The sequence below is a fragment of the Erithacus rubecula genome (assembly GCF_903797595.1).
Source record: "Erithacus rubecula genome assembly, chromosome: 3".
NCBI classification, from domain to species: domain Eukaryota; kingdom Metazoa; phylum Chordata; class Aves; order Passeriformes; family Muscicapidae; genus Erithacus; species Erithacus rubecula.
The window spans coordinates 97,897,628-97,925,521 of NC_136689.1; the positions used below are offsets into that span (position 1 = coordinate 97,897,628).

Below are 27,894 nucleotides of genomic sequence, written 5' to 3' on the forward strand. Positions count from 1 at the left end.
TTTCAGGAACAAAGACAAACAATTTAATCCATATTACATAATTCACTGAATACAGTTGATCTCATCCAAAGTGACTCCTGAGAGCAAAATAGTTTTAGCATTACATTTTATATACAGCTATGAAGGGATTACGGGAAACCTTAGAGCACTACTGAGAACTCTGGTTACAAGAGCGCTCGCTGTACACTTTCACCCTGAAAACATCACTTAAACCATGACCAAAGTTTTATCATCAACTGTTTTCTTATTTATGAAAAAAAGTTTTCATTCTGATTTTATCATAACTTTTACCACATTTCTGCTGCCAGATATCAAAACCTGAGTCAGCTGCATTGAGCAATGACTTATTTTTCTGGTTTAAAGTCCTCTAAGCACTAGCACCTTTGAAAACCCCCATATACCATGCTGTAAACATTTTAACATCTTCCAGAGGGTTTTGTTTGGTTTTTCTCCCTTCAACGCAGGAATGACTGCTCTGTCTGAAGCAAACTACATCCTGCACAATATTGCTTTCGTTATTTTCCACGTAATCAGTTTGGAACAGGCTATGAAAGTTTGATGTGGAAATGTTCTGTTAGAGAAAAAAAAAATCAGAAGAAATACACCATTCTGAACCAGCGGAACCAAAATAATCAAAACCTTAACATAGTTTTTTCCAGTCACTGGGATGGAAGGAGACTTCAATGCAGACACTGGAACAAGTAATTGGAAACATCAGTGCTTGCATGCTAAAGTGAAAAGATAAGCAGTATTTGCATTTTCTCCATCATCTTCCTTGTACATGTGCAAGATTTTATAAAAAAAGTTTATCACAGAGAGCTATGACAGAACATGATATAATTTTTTTTTAAAAAAGCACTAGAAATTAAAGGCAACCAAGATAATGTACATCTTTCCCAGAACATTTTTCTCAGCTACATAAGGTGTGCATATACCAAGGTCTAACACACTTAGCTGCACCACATCAAGTCAAGCTGTCCAAGAGTATACACAATTTTGCTTACAGGAGTATACCTCTTCCAGAATTTCTCAGGTTTACAAGTAATTCCCTGTACTGGATTATGCTTACTCAGAAGTACAGATAATATTTTGCTTCAATACTACTGCTTGTATTTATGACATATTCAGAGATGAGGCAAGACGTAAGATTAAGTGCAGGGAAGCATTTCAGACCCCAAAAATGCATTTTTTAAAACTTAGCAATACATGGTTAAAACAGGTAATCTGCCAAGAGTTGCATAAAATTATTTTTATTTCCCAAAGGTGAGCAACTGAGCAAAAGGTGAACAACTCAGCAAACATCAACTCTTCTGCATCATGGAATTCACTACGGGTGTCTGAATGATTCAACTTGCATTTTTTAATATCTGCTAGGACAGAATTATAAATTGAGTAAGTTAATATGTGAATCAAGTACCCTTAAGAAATCAAAGAATAATGCTGACTCCTGGAAGACACCCAGAAGATCCAAAGATGGAACAGAAGGTTGATTGCTACACTCCTGCACAATCCAAGCAAATTGTTAATATATCGACAACATTCATGTCTGGCATTTGCACCTGCTGGATATTCAAATTATTTTGTCCCAAAACAAGTTTGATAACCATCCTCTTTGTAGCTAAAAGCAGCCAGAAAACAGGCTTTTTTAACAAATGGAATGGAAACCCTTTTTTTTTTTTTTTTCCCAAACTTCAATTGCAACAGTCAAAGCCAGAGACTTAAGCAAATAAACTTCAAAATAGCCATTTGTTACAAGTAGCAAATTACCATGTACAATGAACTTGTTAAGAATCCCCTCTAAAAGCACGACACACACAAACAGGCTACCCAGCAGAAAAATCTGTTAACAATTTTATTTCTTTTGTCATGTTAAATATTATGGGACAGGACTGTTAAGGATGAAGAACTCTCAACAATGCCTCACAAGGAATAAGAAAGAAATTCTGCCATGATATTAGCAAAGTAAGGTAAGGAGAAAATTTACACAGTAAGAGGCACCATTTCCCCCATAATACCTCTTGTCATATTCCTGAATGAGTGGGATTAGCAATCTAATAAATCATTTGTCAAGAGGTAACAGCAACAGATAAAATTTTAAAGGATTATTAAAATAACATTTACAAGACTCTGAACAATTTTTGAATTCTTATTAAAACCACAGAAAGAAAGAACAATTCTTTATTTATGAATTTTCATAAAGGACTGACTGTGCAACAGATACCTGCTATTGATGACTGAATGTACAATTTTGTCCAGCAGCTGAACAGTTTGTCTTTTCAGATTGTGTTTTCTAACCGTGCGAGATCATTAAAGGCCAAGCCTGTTATGATGCTGTACACAAAAACAGCCACTCAGGCCGTACTACCCATGATGTGGTAGGTAAACAAACCTTTTTCTGGCCAAGAGAAAACAAAAAAAAAAAAAAAAAACCAAAAAAAAAGGAAGCTGCAGTTTTGCATGCTTCTCTCACTTAATTCTTTCTACAAGATGAACTTCCCTAGAAAGAATCCAATGAAAATGGCTGCAATTACAACAAGAAGTGAAGGAAGAGAATTAGAGCCATTATCTCTGAGGGCCAAAGCTGTTGGTGATCCAGATTTATCCGAGTGCGCTACCTTTCTGAGCCTCAAGCCTTCATCCTGAAGGGAGGAAAAAAACCAGATGGAAAACACCATAAATACATCATTAGGATAGTAAAAACTGAACTCAAAAGGCCATATTTACTGGTGAATATTTAAATTAAGTTTAAAAAAAACCCCTCAACACATACAACATATATCACACCAAAATCCAAACATGAACATAGAAAACCATTATTTTAAATAAAAAATATACCAAATATACCAAAAATCTTGCTAGGCCAAATGAAGCATTCTGCTTTTCCTTAATATCTGTCAAATTAAATAGCAGTAACTCCTTATTGTTAAGAAGAAACATCTGCTTTGTTTAGTGTCAAGGTCATCAGAACAACATGTGTGAGATACCATATTATTTAATGGGTCTTACAAAGGCTACCATGGCCAATGAAGTTGTCAGAACTGTTTCAAAAGCAAATACACAGAAAAGACATATAAAGTTATGTATCAACTAGCTACAGGTCACTGAAATGACACCTTTACATAAAGGTACAAGCAAGTAGTGTTTGCTTACCTCCTCCGGCCAAACAACTGCTCTTATTCACTAGCTGTTTGTAATATAGAATGTTACTGCTCTGGATCTCACTCATTATGAATGAAAAATAAAACAGCACTTTTAAAAAGCTTCGACTTAGACTTGAAGTAACTAGGATCATTTTAAATAGGACCACTTCATTTAAGAAGAAAATTAGGTAGCTTCAATGTCTCATGCATGACAATCACAAAGTTTCAATCACTGACAAGTTCAAAATATACATTATATACAGAGTGGTACAGTCATATTATGAATCAATCTTGACCTTCTAACAGCTTTATCTACCTGCTGGAACATACATCTTTTAGCCTAATTACAAACCAGACCTTTCAATCAAGAAGAGTGAAGCCTCTTCAGTATAAATGTGGATACAGAACTTACTCTCAGGTGCCGATTTTCATCTGTCAGCTTCATAATCTCTGCCTGAAGTCTTTTGCACTCCTCCACGAGCTTCCTTGTTTCAGTGTCATTAAGTGAAACACTATGTGGTTTTGGCATCGGTCCATCCTGCTTAGATGTGTTCAGTACTGGGGCGGATTTGCTTGCATCTATATCATTCTACAAACATCAAGAATGATTTGAGAATTTACTTACCTAGAGAAAAATCATCCACAGCTTAAAAAAGAAACAATGAAGCTACTAAAGCAGTTCAATGAGGTTTATATTTACAGTAAGCTGAACAGACACACTGATAGTGCAATTCTGATTAGCTCAAGTATTAAAAAAGCAAGAGAAGATTGCACTGTTTACCTGGTACTACACTCTGCTGAGACAAAAATTAATACTTTAGCTGCTTAACACTGACCCAGGAGGCATCCCAAAGTGAGCATAAAATACACCTCAGAGCATTTGAACTTGGGGAGGGGAAAATAAAAGCAAGAAAGTAACCCTACAATAGTAAGAAACAAAAAGTAAAACTAAAACAGGTCATGTCATAAAATCCTATCAAGTATGTGTGATACAGATGTTTTGCACTTATAATACCTTTTAGTGAAGGAAAATAAAGTGCTGCACAAACACAAAATTTAAGTCTCACAGCATCTGAAACACACATTACAAATTTTGAAAAGCCACAAAAAGCTGTGAAAAGAACAATATTAAAATTAACAACCTAATTCCCACAGCTTTGCTCAAAATCACACAATCATATAATAGTTTGAGCTAGAAGGAACCTCAAAGATCTAGTTCCAAACCCCACCCACTATGGGCAGGGACAATTTTCACCAGATCAGATTGCTCAAAGCCTAATCCAACAGAGCCTTGAACACCTTCAGGGATGGGGCATCCACAATTTCTCTGGGCAACCTGTTCCAGTGCCTCACGACCTACTGAGTAAAGATTTTCCTCCAAACATCTAACCCAAATCTTTCCTCTTTTAGTTTAAAATCATTCCCCCTTGTGCTATTAGTAACTATCTGTGTTATAAGTTGCTGCAATGAGGTGTCCATGAAGACTTCTCTTCTACAAGCTGAACAATCCCAGCTCTCTCTGCCTGTCTTGATAGGAGAGATGTTCCAGCCCTCTGAGCATCTTCGTGGCCCTCCTCCAGACTTGCTCCAACAGGTCCACATGCTTCTTATGCTGGGGAGCCCAGATCTGGACTCAGGACTTCAGATGAGGTCTCACAACGGCAGAGAAGGGGGGGGAGGATCTCTTCCCTTGACCCGCCGGCCACATTTCTTGTGATGCAGTCCCAGATGCAACTGGCTTTCTGGGCTATGACACACACTGTAGATTCATGTCCAGCTTTTCAACCATGAGAACCCCCAAGACATGGCAAGCCTGACTGCCAGTGAAGATTGAGGCAAAGAACTCACTGAGTACCTCAGCCTTCTCCATATTTGTTGTCACCAATTCTCCTTTCTTGTTTATCAGTGGAGTTCACTTTCCTTGTCCTTTCTTTTCTGATATACTCTGTATTTATGGAGTCCCTTCACATCCCCTGCCATATCCCATTTCACATGTGTCTTAGTCTTCCTACACACCCCCAAACCATACCCCTGTATGTCCCAAGTCACATGTCCCAGGTTCCACTGGCTGTGCATTGCCTTCTTACTCCTCAATGCAAGGAGCAGATCCTTGCTAAGCTGTGCCATTTTCTGGCCTGCCTTCCTTAATTTATTACATCTCAGGATGGAGAGCTCTTGCACTCCAAGAAAAATGGCCTTAAAGAGCTGGACCTAAAAGGGCCTAAAGCCTCTTTAGAGTGGCTGTAAAGAGCTGACTTTTTAATTAAAGAGTAAACTCCTCTGTCCCTAGGGACAGTTTCTTAGAAGAAAGTACAAAAGGAGGTAGTTTGTATAAACCATTACATTTCTCTACCTACACTAAACACTTTCTAAAATTAAACCCAGAAAATAGATAACTAAGTGCCCCAATAATAAATGCTCAACCTTTATGCTTTTACTGTTCAACACACACTTAGGAAGCTCACACCTTCATCTCATAAATTATCCTTTACCAAAAAGAAAGAAAAAACAACAAACCAACCAAAAAACCCACAGACCACAAAGCAATCCCCTACATCCCCTTGCCCCCAAGATTAAACTGAGATTGTATCTGAAAACTAAAACGTATAAAAATAACAAAAAAGATAGCTTTTTGGCACTGGAGTTTTGCTGGAGTTTTTAAAGATGTGGTTTGACAGAGTCTTCCCTTTTGGACAAGATCTTGGACCAGATATTATTTCGAGGTCCCTTAAAACCTGGGATGTTCCATGATTCTATGAATCTTTAAAAAGTTATACAATGAATATCCCTCCTTCTAATTTAGCACAAATTCCATCAATTCATTTAATCATTAAATCAAATAGGTTAAGAAAACCCTGACATTTCTGTGAGATCCTACAAGTCAATGTATGACAGTTCCTTATTCCTTACTTACCAGTTTATCATTCTCGTTGGGCATTTCAAACACACATCTCAATTTGGAGTCCATTAACTCATCAGGTTTCGCTTCTTTCCACTAAGAAAACAATTAATACAATTACTTAACATGCTGGACTCATGCAAACATTTCAACAGTTCATAAGCGTGCTCTTAGCACTGGCTTCCTATACAGCTGAATACTGTGCTTACCCTCCCTGCAATTTTCAGACTTGCTTATGAACAATGCTTTTTGTTCACACTCACTGCTGTGAAGTAACAAAAGCTAGAAATGGTTACTCAAGTCTGGAAATGAAAGAGAATAAACTGAATGCAAGGATGGATCCATCAGAGGTTTGTATGAAATAGGGAGGGAACAATACAGTGACACACAATGAGAAACAAGCAGCATCTCAGTCAGTTTGAGCAGAAAGTTCTAGCCCTATTATGCCTCAATAAATGTACTTCTTGTATCCCATCTTGGAAGCACTAATTTTAAATAAAAGATTGAAAGACACCTATTAGTGACTCTACACGTGTAAATTCCTAGGAGTAAATTTATTTAGTTCTTCAAATTTTAGGCGTTAAACCACTTTCTCCTTTTACTGCATACCATGTGACAATTTGAGCCTAGAGAATTTTTCAAAGTAACTAAATTATAATGGAATCTTTCTACTCAACTGACAATTAACTTTCAAAGCATGTACTTCATGTAGTTGCCTTAAACTCTTCGGCTCAGAGACTGCTCTAAAGTCTGCACCATTTTTTCTAATAGTTCCTCTACTGTTACCTTATAGATGTTACAGATTCAAATATTGAGATATTTCGTAACATCCTTCCTATTTTTTCCAGCAACAGTAGTTATACAGTAACTTCTAACTACAGTTAGTGATTTTCTACAAGATGTTTCTCAGTATTCTGTACCTGAACTCACTAAGAAAGCAGTTATTTGAAAGGTATTTCTGAAGTTGGTTTTTATATCCTCACCAAATAGGCATGCTTCATTTACCACACAACCAAGAGCTACTAGAGCATATGAACAAAAACAAACCAGTTCAAAAAGGCAGACAGATGTTAACTTTCATGCCTCCAAAGCTTCACAAAATCTAGAAGGTTTTCCACTGCTTCCAGTGAAGTGATGCCACAGTAGTCTTTGCCTTCGTACAAAGTAACAGAGCCCAGACCTGAAAAGGTCTCCTGGATTTCAGCAATTTATAAAATCTCATATTTATCCTTTGTTTCCCCTCTCCTTCTCTGCCTTGAGTGAACATCAAACACACCTGTGTAAGCCCAGGCATTCCTTAAAATAGTTTGTAGAGTTAGAAGCATGTGCAACATTGACCTCCACCTTAAGACATACTTATGTGAGTCCACATATACCCTAAAAGGCACGTTCTGACAACTGAGGGCTTTATTCCTACTGCTGACAGCCAGCAAAATCAGAAACAGGCACCTTACTTCTGAATTAACAAGCAAAAACCTACATGTCTTCTCTCTGGATCTTGCATCAGACCAACCCAGCTAAGAAGCAAAGCTATAATGTGATCTTTTAAAACAAAATAAATCTATAATTTGTGCTGTGTTTAGTTTGGTACCTTAACTTGGTATCTTGTAGGGAGACACAAGTTAGTCTTGAAAATGTTTTAATTCATGTTTAAAAACGTTTAATCCCGTTCAGCACTTTACTTAAACACTTTTCATACCAAATGAACCCATTTTCATACAGCTTCAGGCTTGTTGTTTGAATATACTCCTGATTCCTTCAAATTCAATCTGTTTATGCCTTTCAAATTAGCTGCATATAAAGCTATAATATGCCCATATTTTAACACTGAACTGACCTTATCTAAGACTCATTACTATTTCCATTCAATAACCTCTAGGCTAATCACTACAGGCAAGTTCTAAGAACTGACCTTGTATTTAATTTTAAACTCTGAATCACATTTTAAGTCACACATGTTCAGAGAAAACCCAATTATTCTTCAAAAAGAAATTGCAAAAACATGGATCATTTATAGTTAAGCCTGATTTTTTAAGGAAAAAAACAAACAGCCATTTTATTCCATTTTTACTTACCACTGCCTCCATATCTGTAATATTTGGTGGTGCATAGGTTGTTTGTACCATAAACTTGTGTTTACTCTTCTCATTTGGGTCATAGTCAAAAGGCTGCAGCATTACTGTTCCAAAGGAAAAAATACAACTGTGATTCTTCAGCTAATCACTACAGCAAGCATGCTATCCACTTCAGATTTATTCTTCATTGAACAGACACTGAAAGTTAAAATACAAAGGCAGTGCACACACTGTAGAAAAAGGGACTGAGAGGTCAGAGTCTGGTCTTGCCAACATGATTATTTCTGGAACTACTATAGGAAAAGACATTTCATATACAAATATGAACAAAGAGATCCTGTAAAAGAGACTGAAAAAACATTACATCTTAATATGTGTATGTGGGGGTAGACTTGCAACTTGATCTACTGGAGGATGAGGACTCAGCGAACTGGAGAGATAAATTGTTTGGCTATTTATGTCTTCCACAGTATGGGAATTCCAAGTCAGTATATCTTTGTACAAAACAAAGAGAAGCAGAAGCAGTTTCAGAAAAATATAAGAAAAATTACATGGAGTCCTGTAGCAATTATCTGTATATGCACCTATTTTATAGCAATGAAAAAGCTATGGCAGAGATACTGATACAGCTAGAAAAATGCAAAAGCAGAAGGAAAAACATAAAGAAATAATAGTAACAAGCTGTGAAGAAAGAAGAATAACATGCTATATTATGAAAAAAAACAATAACAAGCAATTGCTGTTAACAAGTTAACAACAAACAATATATGACAGGGCAATAAATAGAAAATTTAGGGCATTTAAGGAAAAAAAAACAAGCTTTACAGAATTTTTATTTTTGGAAAAAATGCAAAAACATGGCTGTAGTGTACTTAGTGATTCACAATTGAAAAGTGATAAATTATTAAAAAATGTCAGTAGACTTCCTTAAAGTGACTGTCAAATTGCATCTCCAACAATGAATTTAAAAACTGGCTTGGCTCTGAATCAGCATGATGCATTAAACAGCCTGAAGACAGATAAGACTGCTTCAACATTCAATTTTGAACAGAAGAGTTTCAGCCCACAGTATCCTATAGTTATTTCTCTCTGCACAACAATGTGAGAGAAATCTATTTTTAATTATATGAAAGATGACTCAGCACTGAAAACATTCAGTTGAGAGACTGATGAGATAAAGTGGGTCACTAGAAAAATAAGCTGCGCACTTATCTTAGCAAATGACCCAAAAGAAATTATATGCCTAAAAACAAAAAGATGAAGCTGACACTTTGGGGAAGAGAACTTACTTCTGAAAAGCACTGTGGAATCACTGTTACTAAACTACTGCACTTGAAAACATCTTGAGGTCACTGTAGCTGAATAACTGCATGAGAATCCAGTAATACAGAAATAGGCACATCAAAGACTTCCTGCAACACCAACTGAAGACTCAAGCAGTGTGACATTGTTTCCCTTTATTGGAGATCCTGAAGCCACAATACTGTTTACAGCTCCAGTACTGACTCATTTAAAAAACCAAAATATTTAAAACTTTAAAAGGATGATTCGCAACTATGAAAACACACAGGATGTAACCCCTCAATCTATTCAATTCCCTGAAGAGAAATGCCAGCAAGATCTTGACTGTGATACTGAACTACCCAGAAAAAAAATCCCAGATACCACATCAAACATGCAACCAAGGAAAAGGGGCTGGAAGTTATATTAAGATGGAAATAAAGACGTTTTTGACTACCTGAATTTTAAATCAATTCTCAGTAAAATGATTTTTCATCCTCACGTCAGTGAATAAGTACCTCATGAGCCCAGATGCTGGATTGCCCATGGTAAGCAATAATGAAGTTTTAAAGGGCCCCATTCTACAGATCATATTAGATTAGAAAACTCCTACAAGGAAAGTTACTCTAAGGTTTTAATCAATCACAACCTTTTCTTGCATTCTTCTTTGCATCATTTGAACATATCACCTGCAGATAGTTCTCCAGCTTCTTTATACTTACCAAAGGGTGTAAGAATGTGAATCTGAAAAGCTCTGAGGATTGCTCCATGATTTCCCTTTTGCTTGGCTACACAGTTCTCCAAGGGTTCTAAAACAATCAGTTTTCTAGAACCTAGGAGATCTCTACAGCTCGAATTCCCCTTATTCTAGAGATGCTATCACAAAATGATCAGGAGGATCACCTACAAAAATCATTTATGAAATCTGCAAAATAGTATCTAGTCTTCCCATTTTATTGAGAACAACTAGATACAACTGTAAACTAATTTTTTCTTACATGAAATGAACTATGAATGTTATACTTTAAGCACACCAGAGCAGCCAAGAAATTCTCTACCTTCAGTATGCAAACATTAATATAGTAGTCTGAGGCAAAGGTACTGTTAATGTCACTGCTCATTTTCAATTTGCTTTTCATCCTTTCAGAGAGCCACAGATAAATGTGACAAAGGCAAGTATTTCTATATGGAGGATTTTTCCCATGTATCATTCAAGCTCTTCATCAAGTTGCCATCACACCAATGAGGGGAATCCTTTTTATTTAAAAACAAAAAGTGTTTAAAAGTTGACCTACTTCAAACAGTCTTTAAGATCAAGCATTAGAGAACTGCATCAAAGGCATTAAAAACACTTACAAAACCCGCCAACTGCGTATATTTGTTTTTACCTGAAACAGTTACAGATGATCCTGGGTCAATAATTCCACTGTTCGGCCTCACGCAGTATCGACGAGGTGCTGTGGTCTTCACTTTGAAGCATACTTTTCTATCTGATGGATTTCGTAGTTTAAGATTTGTAGTTACTACATCTGTAAAGGGACCTGAAAAAAAGGTTGGTCTTTTTTAAATATACATGTATCTCTGGAGAAGAAATCTGTTTATACAGTACAAGTAACTTAAAATAAATTTTGTTGCCAACAAACTGCTAAAACCAGGTAAAATCATACACCTGTTAGGCACATACACACACATGCAAAGAGTGCTCTATCACTTTAGTTATAACAACATACATTACAGCAATCAAGAATACCTGAATATTACAACAAACTCAAGCTGCTGGCACAAGTGGTTCATATATGAATATTCTATTCTTACCAAATAATTCTTAATATTTGAAATATCTAGAAGGTACTGACGTGCAAAAGTAAATTTTGCTGAACTGTTCTTCAGAAACAGAAGCAACACATCCTTTGGAACTCTTTCAATTGTTCAAAGAAAGAAAACACTGAGACTAAAATATAGTCACTGCTCTTGAGATTTCAACTTCTCTTGGCTTTTGAGCTCCTGTAGACTTGACAGGACCAATCTCCTCTTTTAAAGTCAAAATAGCAAGAGAGACGATACTCTGTTTATGCATGTACTCTAACTGATCCCCAGAAAAGCAAATAGTTGCTATTGTAGCAGTAGTTGCTGCATTTACATATTCAATGCAGTGTACTCTCTAAACTGTATTTATGTTAAACCTTCAGGATGGGAATTCCGTCCAAGTCTGGACAAGAGGTATCATTTCAAGATCAAGCTGCAAAAGCAGAGATCACTTTCATGTGATCACAATGCCATACAGTAACAGCACAAAAAATAAGGTTCATAGCACTCTGAGCAGGGTTAATCTCCCTTAAGTTTGTGTCATCTGAAAGCAAGACGGCAAGGGTTCTAGAAAAACGGTATTTCATACGAACATGAAATTTATTCAAGAATATTCCATGTGTACATTAACTTTTAAGAACCTTCTTTACAGTTCTTTAAAACTACAAGTTAAATTGCTACAAAATAATTCCTAACAGTATTGGAAACACAACAACTTTTCCATTAAAAAATTAAAACAAAAGCAAACTTCAGATTAAATGGATGAAAAATAGAAGTGATACAAACAATTGTAAGGTACAGCAAAACCACTAAGTGCATGAGATAGAGAAGCCAAGTCTTTTCCGAACACCTTATTCCATAGAGGTGTCTGCACTTCTCTGAAGGAAATAGCTCGGCCCACTATCAAACACATTACTACACTAGAGGGCTCACTATTTGACTGATGCCATTATAACTCATTCCAAATACTTGATTTTGAGAGAGCATTAAAAGTCCTATCACAAAACACCAAGATACAAATACATAAAGACTAAAAAGAGAATCACTGAGAACCAGAATACTGAGATATAGATGAAGATACATGTGAGCTAGGTTTACATTCAGTGAGGTTTTTTTGACAAAACAGGAACTGGTATTACTTGTCTGAAACTTCACTTTTGATCTGACTTTATATGGTGGATGAAATAAGTCATCCTCTCAATCCAGGTGAATTTGACACAGCCCCCAAGATTTACAGAAGTATTTGGAAGCTTCCTGCCACTCATCTTTTGATGGTTCTTGCAGGATCCAGTTGTCTTTACCTATAGAGGGAGAACCAAAATTAACTCCCATCAGCCATATCACAAACTGAACTAAAACCAGGCAGCTGAATACTCTTCTCACTCTAAGACTGGTAATACACTCATAATACACCAAACACACATTTTTTTCAAGCTACACACACATTTTTGAGGAAGTTATTCTGGGAGTTTTACTAACCACCACCTAAGCTATTAGTCATCTAATAACCACTGCTTTTGCAGTGCCCAGAGGCAAACAGCACCATGAATCTGGCTTTCAAATTTGTGGGTTACTTTTTTTATAATTGCAACTCTAGGTAACCTAAGGAGCTCTGCTTCTCAATCTTCTCAACTATTAAGGACATTCTGCACAAAGGAAGACACAGTTCAGAGGCTCATTTCAAAAAGCACAGTCATCAAGAAAAGGAGCTATACTATTCAAAACCATCTTGTTTCAAGACAAAGCAACAGTGAATTTATAAACTGATAAACTGGTTCTTAAACTAAAAGATTTTCTGTTTCTTTTGAGACATGAAAGGTCTCCTCATGCCTGCCTTTCTAAAGTGTGCAATAATGAGATATGATTCAAAATATTCTTCAAATTACTCCTATATTCACTATCAGTTTCAGCACCTCAGATAATTAAAAGAAATCTACTTCTCTTTCCCAGGTACATGAATGCAGTGACCTCCTTTGCATTTCCTGGATACTTCACAAAAAAAAGCTTTTAGCTTGGGGACATTTTTTATAATCAGACATTTCTTTCAGAGGTGACTGAAATTTTTTTCAAGGTCTAAAGGATGCTTATGACAGCTTTACCTTTCACCTGCATTCTAAAAGCTTTAAAGAAAATAGCTGTATAAAGCCTCTCAAGACTTGTAACCATCAGATTTAATAAGTAAGTGGTAACAAATTGCTGCACAAAATGAAAAGATGGCTGAATTTCACTGTTCCTGCAGAAGCCAGCTGTTTGGTAGCTTAATGGCAAACCAAAAGCATGGATCTGAGCAGGGACAGGCACAAACAGACAGAAGGATAGTAAATCAGGAAAAAAAAAATCTAGTACCTTTCAGAGGAGCCCCATGATCTGAGTTAGTATAACCTTCAAAAAAGAAACTGCAACACCTGAAGAAGATTCTAGAGTTCACTATTAAGCAAACATAAGCACCACTACCTTTGGAGGAGTGTGGAAATTAAATACAAGCTGGCAGTAAAAGTCTAAGTGCAAAAGCCTAAAATATTACCATTCTTGAGGAAAAATGTGGGGCAGGGGCAGAAGAACCAGGAAGGAGAAATGTTTGGAACACTACACAGACTGCAGGTAAACAAGGAAAAGAATTTACAAAGATGGATACAAACTCATACATCAAAATGGACAAATGCACACCCACTTAATCTCAGTAAATATTCAACTACATCAGGGCAGCATTATAATCCCAAAAATAGCATCTCACCTGCTGCTTGCACAACACTCAGGTCCAAGCAGATTTTTATTTAAGCACTTAAATCTCAGACAAGCTTACATCTAACTGTACACACTATAAATACACTAATAAAATCTTCAGGCTATATACCAATGTAACATGATGTCTAATGGCAAGAGGCCACTACTTTATAAACCTGTAATCTCAATCTAATAATCTCTGGAATTCAAGAGTTACTTTAGAGGGGACAGTGAATTCAACAACTCTCTTACAAGAGCGAATTCAAGACACCAATTACAGCATCTTCCCAGAATGAAGGTTGTGAGAGTGCCAGTTTGTTCCCACTGGTTTCGAATGGAGCAGTGACAATTCACGCCACAGGTTTTCCTGTCACTTTGATTTACAAGGGGCTTAGAAAAGAAGGACAGACACCTGCCTAATCACACTCAGAAATACCAGACATATCCAAACACTTTATGTGCTGAGTTTCTAATTCAGCTATCTTGCAGTGCAGTCACCACAACATTAGTGCCAGGGTTGCCTCTGGCAACTACACAGCTTGGACTACAGCAACTAGTGGGCAGGAAGAAATGCCACAGATTCTGCAGAGCCAGTTTCTACTGCTGAAACAGTGCCAAGTTTCCCAGCTTGTCACAAGCTTGCCAGTTATGCTGCAGTAAAACCAAAATATAGGTATTACTGGACAGGTAGGACCCATAGAGATCTTTTTCACCAATGGTGTTATTTTCACTTCAGATTCAGTTCTCCTTCACTGACCCAGCTTCAAAACCCATTTTTCTACCATCTGAGATGGTCAAACATCAGGGAAAAAAATGATAATGTGAACATGCCTTTCTTCCCAGTGTGGGAAGGAAGAGCTTAGATAAACCTCCACAGACTTGATACTCCTGGGAAAGGTGAGAGACCCATGTCAGTATTTCCAGCTGTTGGTAGTACAGAGCAAACAAAGCACTTCTGAGAAGGGGCAGATTTGGTAAGCAAGAAGCTCCATTCAAAATTAGTAAGGCTGTCATAATGTACACAAAAAGCCTACCTTAAAATATCACCTCTACATAAAATTGGATAAGAAGCAATTATAATTGTATTAAATTACACAGAATCTTTGATGATTAGAAGGCAGATCCCTTGTAGAGTTGTACAAAAATGAGCATGCATTATTAAGCAAAATCAACAGCATTTTATGAAACAGCTTAAATGTTAAGCATATTGCCCTCTTCAATTTAAGACAATGAACTGTAGCTGTTGCAAAAGCCAATATCTAAGCAGACTCTGCCAGAAAATACTCTAGTGCATGCACTGAATTAAAGTTTATTTAAGCTGTAAATTGGCACAGCAAAATGATACATTCAGACACATCTAAAAACAATGTAAGTACACATTTTAAAAGTACACAGAGAGGCAAAAGGAATCCAAACTCCTTAAAATGTATTACAGTATTAACTTCAAAAACTATGGAGATTATACATTTTAAGCAGAATGCTGGTTTTTCACAGCTGGTGCATCACTTTTGAATTTCCAAGAGCACTTGAAACATACAAAACACTCCAATGCACCTCAACTAAAACAAACTCAGGGTAGTTTTCTTTGGGTGCACAATAAAGTCAGGTTGGGCAGACAAAGAAAACTCATTTATTGCATTTGACAGTTTGAGCCCTAAGAAATGAGAAATGAGTTCAAGTCAATGCAAATTTTGAGACCAAGTAAAGTTACTTTTGGATACACCTCAGAGGAACAGAGTAAGTTGTCCAGCATTCTGCCAAAACCAAATGTAACAATGGAGTAAAGAAAGAGTAAGTTAACATAAGAAAGCCCCATGAATCTATATTTGTATGATGTAATATGAATTTTTTTAATTAGGCCAAAATTTAATTGCTTTTCTTTCCCATCATTTGACACAGCACTCACAGAATGGCTGTGGCTGGAAGGAACCTCCAGAGGTCATCTGGGCCAAACTCCCTGCTCAAGCAGGAATATCCAGAGCCAGCCAGCCACCCAGCACTATGGCCAAGAAGCCTCTGAATACATTCAAGGATAGAGATTCTACAGCCTCCCTGGACAGCCTGTGCCACTATGTGGTCACCCTCAGAGTAAAGATGTGTTTTCTCATGTTCAGAGAGAAGCTCCCATGTTTCATGGTGTGCCCATTGCCTCTGGTCTGCTCATGGGAACTCATCTCCATCCTCTTTACCCCCTCCCTTCCCTTCAGGTATTTTATACATCAGTAAGATTCTCCCAAGCCTTCCATTTTCCAGGCTGAAGTAGCCCCAGCTCTTTCTCAGCGTTTCCTCACAGGAGAGATGTTCCAGTCCATCATCTTCCTGGTCCTTCCCTGGACTCTCTCCATTATGTCAATGTCTCTCCGGCACTGGGGAGCCCAGAACTGGACCCAGCACTCAGCTGTGGCCTCACCAGTGCTGAGCAGAGGCAAAGGATCACCTCCCTCAGCCTGATGGCAACATTGCTCCTAATGCAGCCTGGGACACCACTGGCCTTCTATGTAGCAAGGGCACATTGCTGGCTCATGGTCAACTCAGTGACCATCAGGACACCCAGGGCTCTTTCTGCAAAGCTGCTTTCCCAGCTGGTCAGATCCCAACCTGCACTGGTGCTTGGACGGTTGTTCCTCCCCAGCTGCCAGACTTTGCGCTTTTTGTTGAACTTCACAAGGCCCCTCTCAGCTTGTTTGTCCACCTGCCAGCTTCCTCAGCAATCATGTGTGCATTCCACCAGAGTCCTTGGACTTACTATGTCTAGCTTATTTAAATATTCCTTGATCAGATCATCTCCCACCAGAGGTACTGAAGGGAAGACATCTAAAAATGAGAAATACTTGTGTACTGTAGCAAGTCAAAACTACCCCGTCAGATAAGAAAACTAAAATATAAACAAAGCACTTTATTGCTCAAAATTGAATTTTACAGAATTTTCTGAGAAAAGCACAGGTGACATAGCTGACACAAAAGAAAGTGAGTGGAATGTTGTTTATTTCCATAAATTAATTTTAAGAAATAAATATTCAGACCTCTACAAAAAAAATCTGAAGAGAATATATAACATGCATTTCCAATGAACATAAATAACTTCTTCCTCTTGAAACACCAGAATCATGACTATTCAAATATCTTCTCCAAGAAAAATCCCAACTCTAACAAATCACCTACATTAAAATTATTCATGGTCTATGAAGCATAATAGCTTAGGTTTCATGGATTAATACTTAAACATGGATATGAATGATCAGGAATAATCAGTGGATGAAGGTGAGAGATTAATTATACCTACAAATAACCAGGGCTCCCAGGAAGATATTCATATATTAGAACATCATTACAGAATCCTTCACTTCTTATTCTACCCTGGCACTTAAGAAATAATTGCATTTTATGCTCAACCTGCATGTAAAATATAGAATGTAAAAGAGGCTTTATAAGAAAGCTGACACACCCAATGTCCACAATTCCTGACGGCTGATTCGAGGTTACCACTGTTTACAAGGGGTAACATCAGATTTTATCTGAGCTCCCCACGATGACATGCTGTCAGCATTCACATTGCTGATGTGTCTATCATAGATTTTTCTTTCTGAAAAATGCTGAGACAGTGACCATTTTTTAATCCTAAAATAGTTCATCTTCCTCTGTCAAAGGGGAAGAGCCTGCATATGGCTACACAGCTTATGAGGCGTGCTTGTGCAGTCGCTGGCATGCATGCTTTACTGGGGCTGGTCTAAGAGAAATGGGAGCTGAAACCTTTTGCCTGTCATTCTGACAGAGAAAAGACAGAAATACAACACAATGACATTTCAAAGCAGACAAAACATTACCTTACATATTTTTTCTGGATCAAAACTTCTTATTCACCCCAGCTTGTGACCAAAATATTGTTAGGAGTCAAGAAATCACAGTAAAAATGCAGTAAGTGTCTATCTCAAGGATAAAATACAGCCACAGATCATTACCAGGAATTCTGGTCAAGAGAACATAATTTTCTTTATATATTAGATAAAATACAGACTAAATGTAGACTATCCTGCAATTAATGTTAAATATGGGCAATGGTTTCTTTAGCTTTAACAACAAAACACCACCACCAGTAATAAGATGGTAGAACATGGAATAACTTCATCCAAAGATATTACTGCTGGTATTCAGCTTAAGCTTTAAAATCCAGCAGTCTAGGCCCAAGTCAGTCATGTATGTCTATTGATATTTTTCCTATTGAAAGAGTACCATCACTAATGAACTGTCTGGTTACTAATATCAAAGGGATGCTTTTAACTTAAACTTAACTCCATAATATTGCAATTTCTTACTTGTAAATTAGCTTTAGTTGATTACATTGTTACTCTTGCCAGAGACATATTAAGAGCATACTAAAATTGGCAGCTCTGAATTCTAGTAAGACAAAGTCTCCAGGATCTAATCATAAAGTATAATATTCATACCAAAGAACTGCTGAAATAACAACAGTAGAAATATTTCAATGGTGCTAAACTTGAACATTTAAATGATCTAATTACCCCCCCCACAAAAGTCCTTAATAACTAATATATACATACAATCTTTCAGTATAGATTTAGTTCAGTAAGGACTATGTTATATAGTTGCTCCTTCCTATTGGAGCAACTACTCTCTTTGCTTGCATAAGGTAGGATAACTTATGAGTTTGATATTTACAGAGATTCTTAGATTTACAGAATACTAGCATATTTGAACAATAAACAAGTAACTTTTCCCTTTTCTTTTTCCTTTTAAACTTGATTATTTAACCTGCTTTAGCTTACAAATGGTTTCAGTGAAAAACCCAGATGTGCTGCTTAATATATTCAAATATCCAGCAGCTTAAAATCCATATGCATCATGGCAGAAGAAATCTCCCATTGGATACACCTAACTCATCTGCATTGCAACATGCAAGATACTCTTCAAACTCTTTAGTGGTAATCAGAACACTTGTAATCATCTCAGAAGACAGCTGCAGTGGCACATAGAAAATCAGTCTTTCCATGGAAGACCTGATCAAAAGCTCTTGCCTTGCACTTTTCCCAATGTGCTCCATGAAGAGGCCAGACACAATGATTGAACAGACCACCAAAGCTTGAGGTTTTCACTGGTTTCCTTACAAGCAGAATCCCAACAGTACAACAAGGTAACTTTAAAAATAATCAAATTCCTAAGTATCCCAGCATGGACAAAAGCCCAGAAAATTCTTTTAAAAAAAACCAAACCAAATATTTTTAGCTGTTGGACTGCTAAATGGTATCCAACCTCAGCTCATGACACCAAGCTTGGTCAAAACAGACTTGTATACCAGACATTACAATCTCCTACAGACAGATCTAGCCAAAACTGAACTGCCTCCCAAACATACCAAGAGATCACTGTAGTTTCAGGGTGACTTTTCAGTCTCTGGAAGCACAAGCTACAAGTTTCCATTCCCCAAGCCACTGAAAGCCAAGTACAATCATTTCCTACAGTCACTCAGGTAAACAAACAACTGCTTCAAACAGAAGTTGCATTTAGTCAGACTTGTTGATCAGGCAGGACCTGAGGCAGAACCACAAACTCCACTTCCTCATCAATTTCACATCCCAGTACTGAGCTGAACTAATGCAGTCACACTTCTCAGGACCAGTCAGGCACCTGGAGCTTCAACCTGAGCTATAACATAGAACGTGCCTGGTAGATGGTTAGTGGGCATTCAAATTGTAAAAAAACCCAAATAGCTTTTACTTTCTGTGGGTCTACTATATTTACTGGCTTTATTAGCACCATAGTGTTAAACATGACAACATGTTAAATTAACACCACATCCCTATGGACTAGAATTACTAGGTTTGTTTCACATATGGAACAGTTACTCCCATGTATATGATTTTTAAATTCATGGATATTCCTTTTAACAAAGGAAAGAAATTAAGCATATCTCAGTCAAGCTATTCTAAGGTCTTGAAATGTAACACAACATACCTGCTCTAGCTCAAATACACAATTGTGGACCACTGATGTCCTACCAAACTTTCAAGAACACTGTAAAATCGTGACCTAGGAGCAGCCTTCTGAAGTCCACATGAAACTAAGAACCTTGTATGATGGAACCTGATGAATTTAAAACTATTTTTGTCCACATCATTTTTAGAAAGTTGGTTGAGACTGACATGATTCAAATTCAGCTAAGTTTCTCATTATCTAAATACATTCATAGTCACTTGAAGTAAATTCATTTTTCCACCAATCCTATCCGTTAGTCTAGATAGATTTTCTTTTCCCTGGTGCTTACCTTGCTGATGTATTTATAGATAGCAATCAGATCCCCTTTCAGTCTTCATTTTGCTAAGATTAACAAGCTAAAGCTATTCTACTTCACTTGTGTTAATAAAGTTGTCTTTGCATCATTCCCATTTGGGTTCATTTTATCTGACTAGGTGTTGCCAGGGATGCATTCAGATGATGCTTCATCAAAGCCAAAAACCTTGACATTAATACTTCCCTCACTACAAAATTACAGTCCTGTATTTGTCCCATTTCATGACTTGTCACATTCACAATAAACCCATGATTAAGTACTACCCACTAGTTTTACTTCTTTTCCATCACTTCTAAGAAATTGTTTTATTATTAGCACACATTCAATTTTTTTTTTGCATTCATCACATCTCCTAACCTTGCACTACCTGTCTGTACCAGCACACTCCCACCCATACCAAGGTCATTAATGAAAAATCAGACTTTTCTCAAAAATATATCAAGATGTATTGAAGACAAGGAGTTGGTGACAGCAAACATGGCTTTATCATGACTTTATCTGACCAATTTAGTGGCCTTCTATGGTAGACACCAATGGACAGGGGAAGAGCTACACATGTCACCTACCTGGACATCTGTACAGCCTTTAATATGGTCTCCCCCAACATTCTTACCCCTAAATTAAAGAGAAATGGGCTTGATGCACAGACTGTTAGATGGACACGGAATTGTCTGGGTGATTAGTCTAAAGAGTTCCAGTCAATGCCAGCATGTCCAAGTGAAAACCAGCAACAAGTGGTATCTGTATCCCTCAAGGATGCATACTGGGAGCAGTAATCACTCCGTGTCTTCATCAATGACACTGACAATGACAGCAGCAGTGGCGTCACCCTGGGCAAGGCTGCACGTGACACCAGGTGAGGGATGCAGTGGATTCACTGGAGGGAAGGGATGCCATCCACTGGCACCCTGACAGGACTGAGGGTGGCCCCATGGCAATCTCATGGGGCTCAGCAAGGCCGAGGGCACGTGACCCTGCACATGGGTCAGGGTGATCCCCAATATCACAGACAGAGGTCTCAGATCAGACTGCCTCATTCTACCTGGGACACTGCATTTTATTCCATGTTCCATCTACCTCAATGCCTCTATTCTTCCCTCTAAGGCTTTGCTCACTATTGAGGCCAGACCAAGTCAAGAACTGAAGTGTCAGAATAAGATTTTAATCCAAGTAAGACCACATTTTGAGAACCAAAGGAGAGAAAAATTCTGATTTGACTATTCTTTTAAATTTCATGCAAACACTTACTTTTTATTTTCTTCCTCTGCCATGTTATTAAACACGAAGTCCTGCAGCAGGATAATATTCAGCAAACTATCTTAATTCACAAAATCTTGTTAATATAGTAATGAACAGAAAATACCTATTTGCCATAACCATCTATTTCTAAATACTTTCAAATACTAAAATTAAATTACATCTACATTGCTAAATAATTCTAAATGCCAGGAAATAACCTTATACAAACTAAAAGGCAAGAGAAGCTAGAGTCCAAGATATACCCCAAGTCTTACCACCTTAAGAAAAACAAAGTTAGTAAAATTCTAACTTGTGTTTATGCATTTTTATTTTCAGAAATACCACCTCAGAAATCATCTTAGTAGAGTAGTTCTGCTGATTTTTTTATTTTTAAAGACATTAGCTTACACTCACTTAATCAGGTTCATCTGACACCACAAGCCTTTGTTAACTGACAACTTCCAAACTGGAAAGTGTAATACTTATCTAAATTGTCAGGGCTGGTTTTCCACTTTTAATATAGTAAGTTCTCTTCAGAAACCTTTTCTACTTGAATTCATGGCTTATAAGGGAAGCATGTAAAACCCTTTAGTGACTGATAGTCACAAAGATCTGGTTAACAAACATCTCCCAAAGATGAAGTTGGTCAGAAAGTAAAATGCTCACAAACCATGGTAAGGCCAAAGCAGGAACAATTCATATTTCCACAATGGACAGTCAGTGCACTAAATATTCAGACCTACTTAGTGATGCAATAAAACAGCTCCTCTCAATCCTCTCAAACTTTCTACTTTTCAACCTGGCCTTGAACAATAGTACACTGTTCATGTATAATACATAATGTTTTTATAGTATTTATAAAAATGTCTTGTGGTGATCAGATGAGCACCTGCTTAAGCTATCAACAAGCAGCATGAGTAGGCACTTTATAGTAATTACAATGCAAAGGTGAAGCTTTTATATCAATAATCATTGGTGCACACTAGAAGGACAAGATATGAGGTTTGGATAGTGTTTCACTGTTTACTGGAGCAACAACAATATTAAGCAAAACAGAGCCCTATAAATTTCAGGTAAACGACAAAGCTTCTGAATCTTCACTGCTGTATACCTCTCTCCTCACAGGAAAATATTCCATTACTGAATCTTAAAACAAATGACAAACTAGTTCTGCCAAAATATAATCTAACACTATAATACACCTGACTTCACAGATCAATATAACTCCCTTTTTACAAGGCACTTTTTAATGCAGTCTACCACAGTGGTAGAGACGATTGTATAACATAATAATAAGCAACATCAGGTAAAAAACATTCTCTTCGTTATTCTTCCTCAACATATTCCCAAGAATCATCCTATGCTTCGATTTTCATTAATACAAATAATTTAAAGAAATTAAAATACTAAAAAATACTACATTTGTGCCATGAAACAATGAAAGTATACATACAGGAAGAGCAAACAATGCCAAGAATCACTCTTGTATTTAAAAGAAAAAAAAAAAGTCAGACTACGTGTTGAATACTGAGTCATTTTATTGCCATTATGCAATTCTCAGCCAGCAAAAATATTAACTTAAATGGAACAATTTCAAAGTATCAGAAAGTCACAACTATATTAGTAATCACTTACAATCAGGTTTTCCCCTTCTATACCTTCACTGTTTAGTTTCAAAATGTTCCTGAATGAAGATACCAGAAAACTGACACCCCAATCACGCTTTTTCCTAACCTATCATAGAAAATTGGGACATCACAAATTTACTAGTACTCTGAAGAGGATGAAAACAGGCATAAAATTCGACATAATCAAAATACACATAAGTAATACAGTAAGATCACATTCAAGTACTTCAAACTCTGCCTATACCAAAAGGCCAATTCTGGCAACAGACCTTGAGGGCAGAGGATGCATTTAACATTGAGCTATTTTTGCCTTTAAATTCCACCTTCTCGACTTGCAGCAATACATATCCCATGGCTTTCAGTGTTACCAACAGCAGTGTAATGATAACAAAATAATCTACAGCAATATTTTTGTATTATTTAAAAGGTTGTGGGAATGTGCATTTCAGAATAAGCTGCAATACTTGAGGGAAGTGCACTCCACCTCGTATGAAAAGTCATTTGAACATACACCAGCTGATAGCTCATTTTAGACACTGACAATTGCAGGTTCCATGATTCAGAACAGCAATCAGAAATTAAACATTCTCTGTCACAATGATCTCTCCTAGTAACTCAACCCTTAGTCTGCTAAAGGAAGAGTGGCTCATTATTTTGAGATGTTTACAAAGGTAATATAACTGGACTCACATACTTGTAAGCAAGAACTTCAATAAAGCATATCAATTTAGAATATTCAGGCATTTTTATAATTTTGTATTGCTAGTCAGACACCTCTGAATCACATGAAATTCAAATTCTGAACACTGTCTACTAATCTTCCAAAGCTCATCAAATCAACTAGTGTTGATTTTCAATTAGGTGTTGCAGAAGCCTGTCTTATGACTGATTTAAACATTTAGAGAAGGTTTTTAAAGCTTTTTTTTTTTTAAAGGACCATAATCCAAGACAGACTTAAATCCATGCAAAATTGGCTTTTTTGCCTTAAAGAAGGAGTTTCCTTAAAAGTGCTACAAATTTTTGAACTTAAAACTTCAAATGTTGCTATTAAACTACATGACTGGCTACAAAAATAAAATACTTTAAAAGCATATTTACTCACAGGGCACCAACCCCAGATTCCCATACTCCTCACTAAAATAGAGCTACCAACAATTACATATATGAGTCACACAAAGAAGACGTTAGTAAGAAGCAGATATTCCACCTTCCAAATGAGTTGCTTTTTAGTGTCTTGTGTTTCAATTCTTCCTATCCAGTCCTAAATAAACTCCAACAACTTCAGATTTGAGAAGTTAAACAAAATATATTAGAATAGAAAACAAAGCCAATCTGCAGGTGCAATATGGCTGAAGTACCTGGGCACCAGAATTTTGCAAATTCTCAGTGCTCCATACTGAGTGTCTGAAAGTGGTATTATGTAGTTTATCAACTCCTCTTTGTTTCATCACTTTTAAGTACAATTTTTACCCTTCTCACATTTACACAACACTATGAAAAATACTTACTTGTTTTTTGTTTTTTCTTAAGATATTCCAAATGTTTTTAGAATCCAAGAAACCTACCTACCAAAGGGGGACAGAGGGAATTAACCATGACCCAAACACTATTAATGTCTGAAATTTCTAGGACTATAAGCACTATAAAACAGGATTGCAATCTTGGACACCAAGGGAACTATATAATGTGTTAGCTACCACAGGACATGTTCTTTAGAAATCCCTTTGGATCATGCTGAACAAAATTCAAGGATAAATGTACTATAGACTTTATTTTTGCTGACATAGTAAATTAGGTTATATTAAATTTAAAAAAGCAGTTTCATCAGGCAATTATTAATTTTAGGCCTTGTTAACAACTCCTTAAGATAAGTACTATGTACCTTTTAATGAAATAGGTGTTTGTAAAGGGGCACACTATCACATTTCACTGTTACCCTAAAGGTCAGTAAATCCATAACTTCCCAAGGCAAGAAAACCAACCAAACTATTTGTTCAATTCAGATATTTAGACTTAAACCAGATCTCTGTTACATATGCATCAATAGCATTAGCAACAATAAAAATGGATGACTGTACCAGCAAAATAACTTTCAATAACCTGCTGCACTGAAAAAACTTGCATAGTTTTAATATTTTAACAAATTTTTATGCTTTTCCTACACTATGCTACACTTATTCTCAGTTATATATTCTCTTTCTAACCAATTACTTTTTAAAAGGTGACACTCAGAATTCCCCACTGCCAATACTGTATTCTTCAACACAGTACTTTAGAACTGGGTTAGTTTGTGACCCACAAACCTTTTTAAACTACTCTAAAGAATTAGCAGTTAGAAAATATTTCTTGAGAGTGCAGTCAATGCTCTCTCAATTGATAGTACTTTCTATAGTATATGACTGCAATAGTACAGTAATAGAGAATGCTGCAGTCTCATTATGCTTCATATTTTGTTTTTGCTTAGTCTGCTCTACAGGAATTTTCCTTATATATGCATTAGCCTGAAACCAAACTTTATGCCTGAAGAATACACATTTCATGCTCAAAGTGCATAAACACACAGCACAATAAAGATTACTGACTGACAACAGCTTCACAGAGACAGAATTTCTAATCTAGTATTTATTCTATCAGCACACTGTTTCATATCACACCAATACAGCTTAGTTCTAGCTCAAAAACATCTCAACATCTGCAGGCTTTGAATTACACAGTAATTTTTTAATTAAAAAAAGTAATAATAATAAAAATGCATTTTCCCCTAACCTGTTCTGGCATAAATCTTCTGAACACAGCACACTGAAATGTGAGTGCAACCAGACCAGCAGCATTCTAACAACACAAAACCCAAGTGAAAATGACAGTACCTGCAACGGGTTTGACTATGTGTGAAAGTGCAGTTTAAAAAAAAATTAAACTGAAGCTATCAAAAAATTAATATGCATAATTAAACAGATCTTGGGGTTTAATTGATTTGACGGATCAATAAAACAAGTATAGTTTGCTCATTTTTCTAAATGCTGGGCCAGACCAAAGATATTTTGGGGGAATACAGTGTACTTTTCTAATACAAATATTAATTTGTTCTAGTTGTCTGTGGAAGATTTTTACAACATCATAAATTCCACTCTGTCCTCTAAAACAATGAAAAACGAGCCTACTAAAAATAAAAACCAGAAGAATGTACAGGATTAGGCAAGTATATGTGCTGACACCAGACACCACATTTAAAAAGGTAAGTTCACATAATATCAACTACTTTTTTAGAAAAGAAAATCTAATACTGATGACTCCACATCTGAAAGATTCTGAGATCCTTCTCAGTGCCCCTTACAGGTATAACATATCATCACAAAAACTGCATGTTCTGACACGCTTTTCTTTATGCCCTTGCGGTTCAACAATCACTCGCTTCTAACAGAGCCTTTCCTTTCACAACTATCTAATTCATGAGGAGAGAAAACCATAGGAACACTATAGCTAGGACCTATTTTGACAGCAGCACGCCAGCAGTCACAGCCATGCGGTCGGCACGCAACATACAGCACACATAAAACTTCCGAAAGGCACGCATTCCATTTCCCTCATTCCCAGGGAAGAGGCGAGCTCCCTGTTTACGTTCCGACAGCCTCCCTGAGACATGACAGCTCAGGGGAAAGGGCGGGGAGCCCTTTGCCGGGCTGGGATGCTCCGGGAGCCGGGCACTGACGGCGCAGAGCCGCACCAGCTCGGCGCGGAGAGCGGGGCCCCGACACGCCTGAGAGAAGTGGGACAAGGCCAGACGTTAGGGCAGCCTCGTGAAGCCTGGAGCCCCGCAAGGCTTCCAGCGCCCGCTCCAGGGCCCCTCTGGCCGCTGCTGCCAGAGGGAGCCCGCAGCGCCAGCAACCGGAGAGCGACAGCCGCGTCCCCGGGCCAGGCCCGCGAGCGCAGCGGTGACACGGCGGGCGGGAGGGCGGGGGCAGGGTGGGGGCGGCCGATCCACCCGGCACCGCGGATCCCCGCGGGATCCCAAGATGGCGGCGGCCGATCCCGCTCGCCGGCTCGGCGGCGCCCCCCATCCCCCGGCGGGCGGGCAGCGCCCGGCACCGCGGCCCGCCCGCGGCAGGCAGCGGGGAACGCGGCGCCCGCCCGCGGCCCGGCGCCCGGGCGAAACGGGACACCCCGCCGCTGCCGCCCCGCTCCCCTCCGCCGCGCCGGCTTCCCCCCTCCTCACCTTTAAATTTGAGGTCGGTGGGCGGATCGAGCACCAAGATCTGCTCGTGCTTCGCCAGAGCCCCTGCTGCCGCCATCTCGCTCGCTGGCTCCGGCGGGAGGAGGGGCAGAGGGAAGGGCGGAGGAGGCGGAGGAGAAGGCGGAGGAGAAGGAGGAGGGCGGAGGGGGCTGGCGGTGCCGCCGCTCCCTCACGGCGGGCGGGCGGTGTCTCGGCGCGGCTCTGCGGGCGCTGCCGGCGGGGCGCGGGCCGAGGGCGGGCACTGCCGCTGCTGCTGCGCGCCCCCGAGCGCGGCCCCGCGCCCTCCCCGCCCCGGCAGCACCGCCCCCTGCGCGGGCACGACAGCGGCGGCGCGCTGCCCCCGGCCTTCCTTGTGCGCATGCGCCCGCGCGCCGCGGGGTCGTCCCATACGCACAGAGACATCGGGACGCGCACGGACATACACACGCCCTCACACACCCTTCCCTCCCGCTCTGGCGGCTAGAGCGAGTCGGAATCGCAGAATCAGTTGGGTTGGAAAAGAGCTCCGAGATCCTCGGGTCCAATTTGTGACCGGACACCACCCTGTAAGGTAGAGCACGGCAC

The 27,894-nt window shown here is 38.4% G+C and overlaps 1 protein-coding gene across 1 annotated transcript; it reads right to left on the minus strand.

The window, feature by feature from the left end:
* VAPA (VAMP associated protein A) lies at positions 1–27,594 on the minus strand. Its single transcript, XM_079300143.1, has 6 exons — positions 27,313–27,594; positions 10,784–10,936; positions 8,115–8,218; positions 6,055–6,135; positions 3,553–3,729; positions 1–2,639 (listed from the first exon to the last, which is right to left on the minus strand). The coding sequence occupies exons 1-6, from the start codon at positions 27,386–27,388 to the stop codon at positions 2,481–2,483; spliced, it is 750 nt and encodes a 249-aa protein (XP_079156269.1). The 5' UTR covers positions 27,389–27,594; the 3' UTR covers positions 1–2,480.
* Between the last annotated feature and the right edge of the window lie 300 nt (positions 27,595–27,894).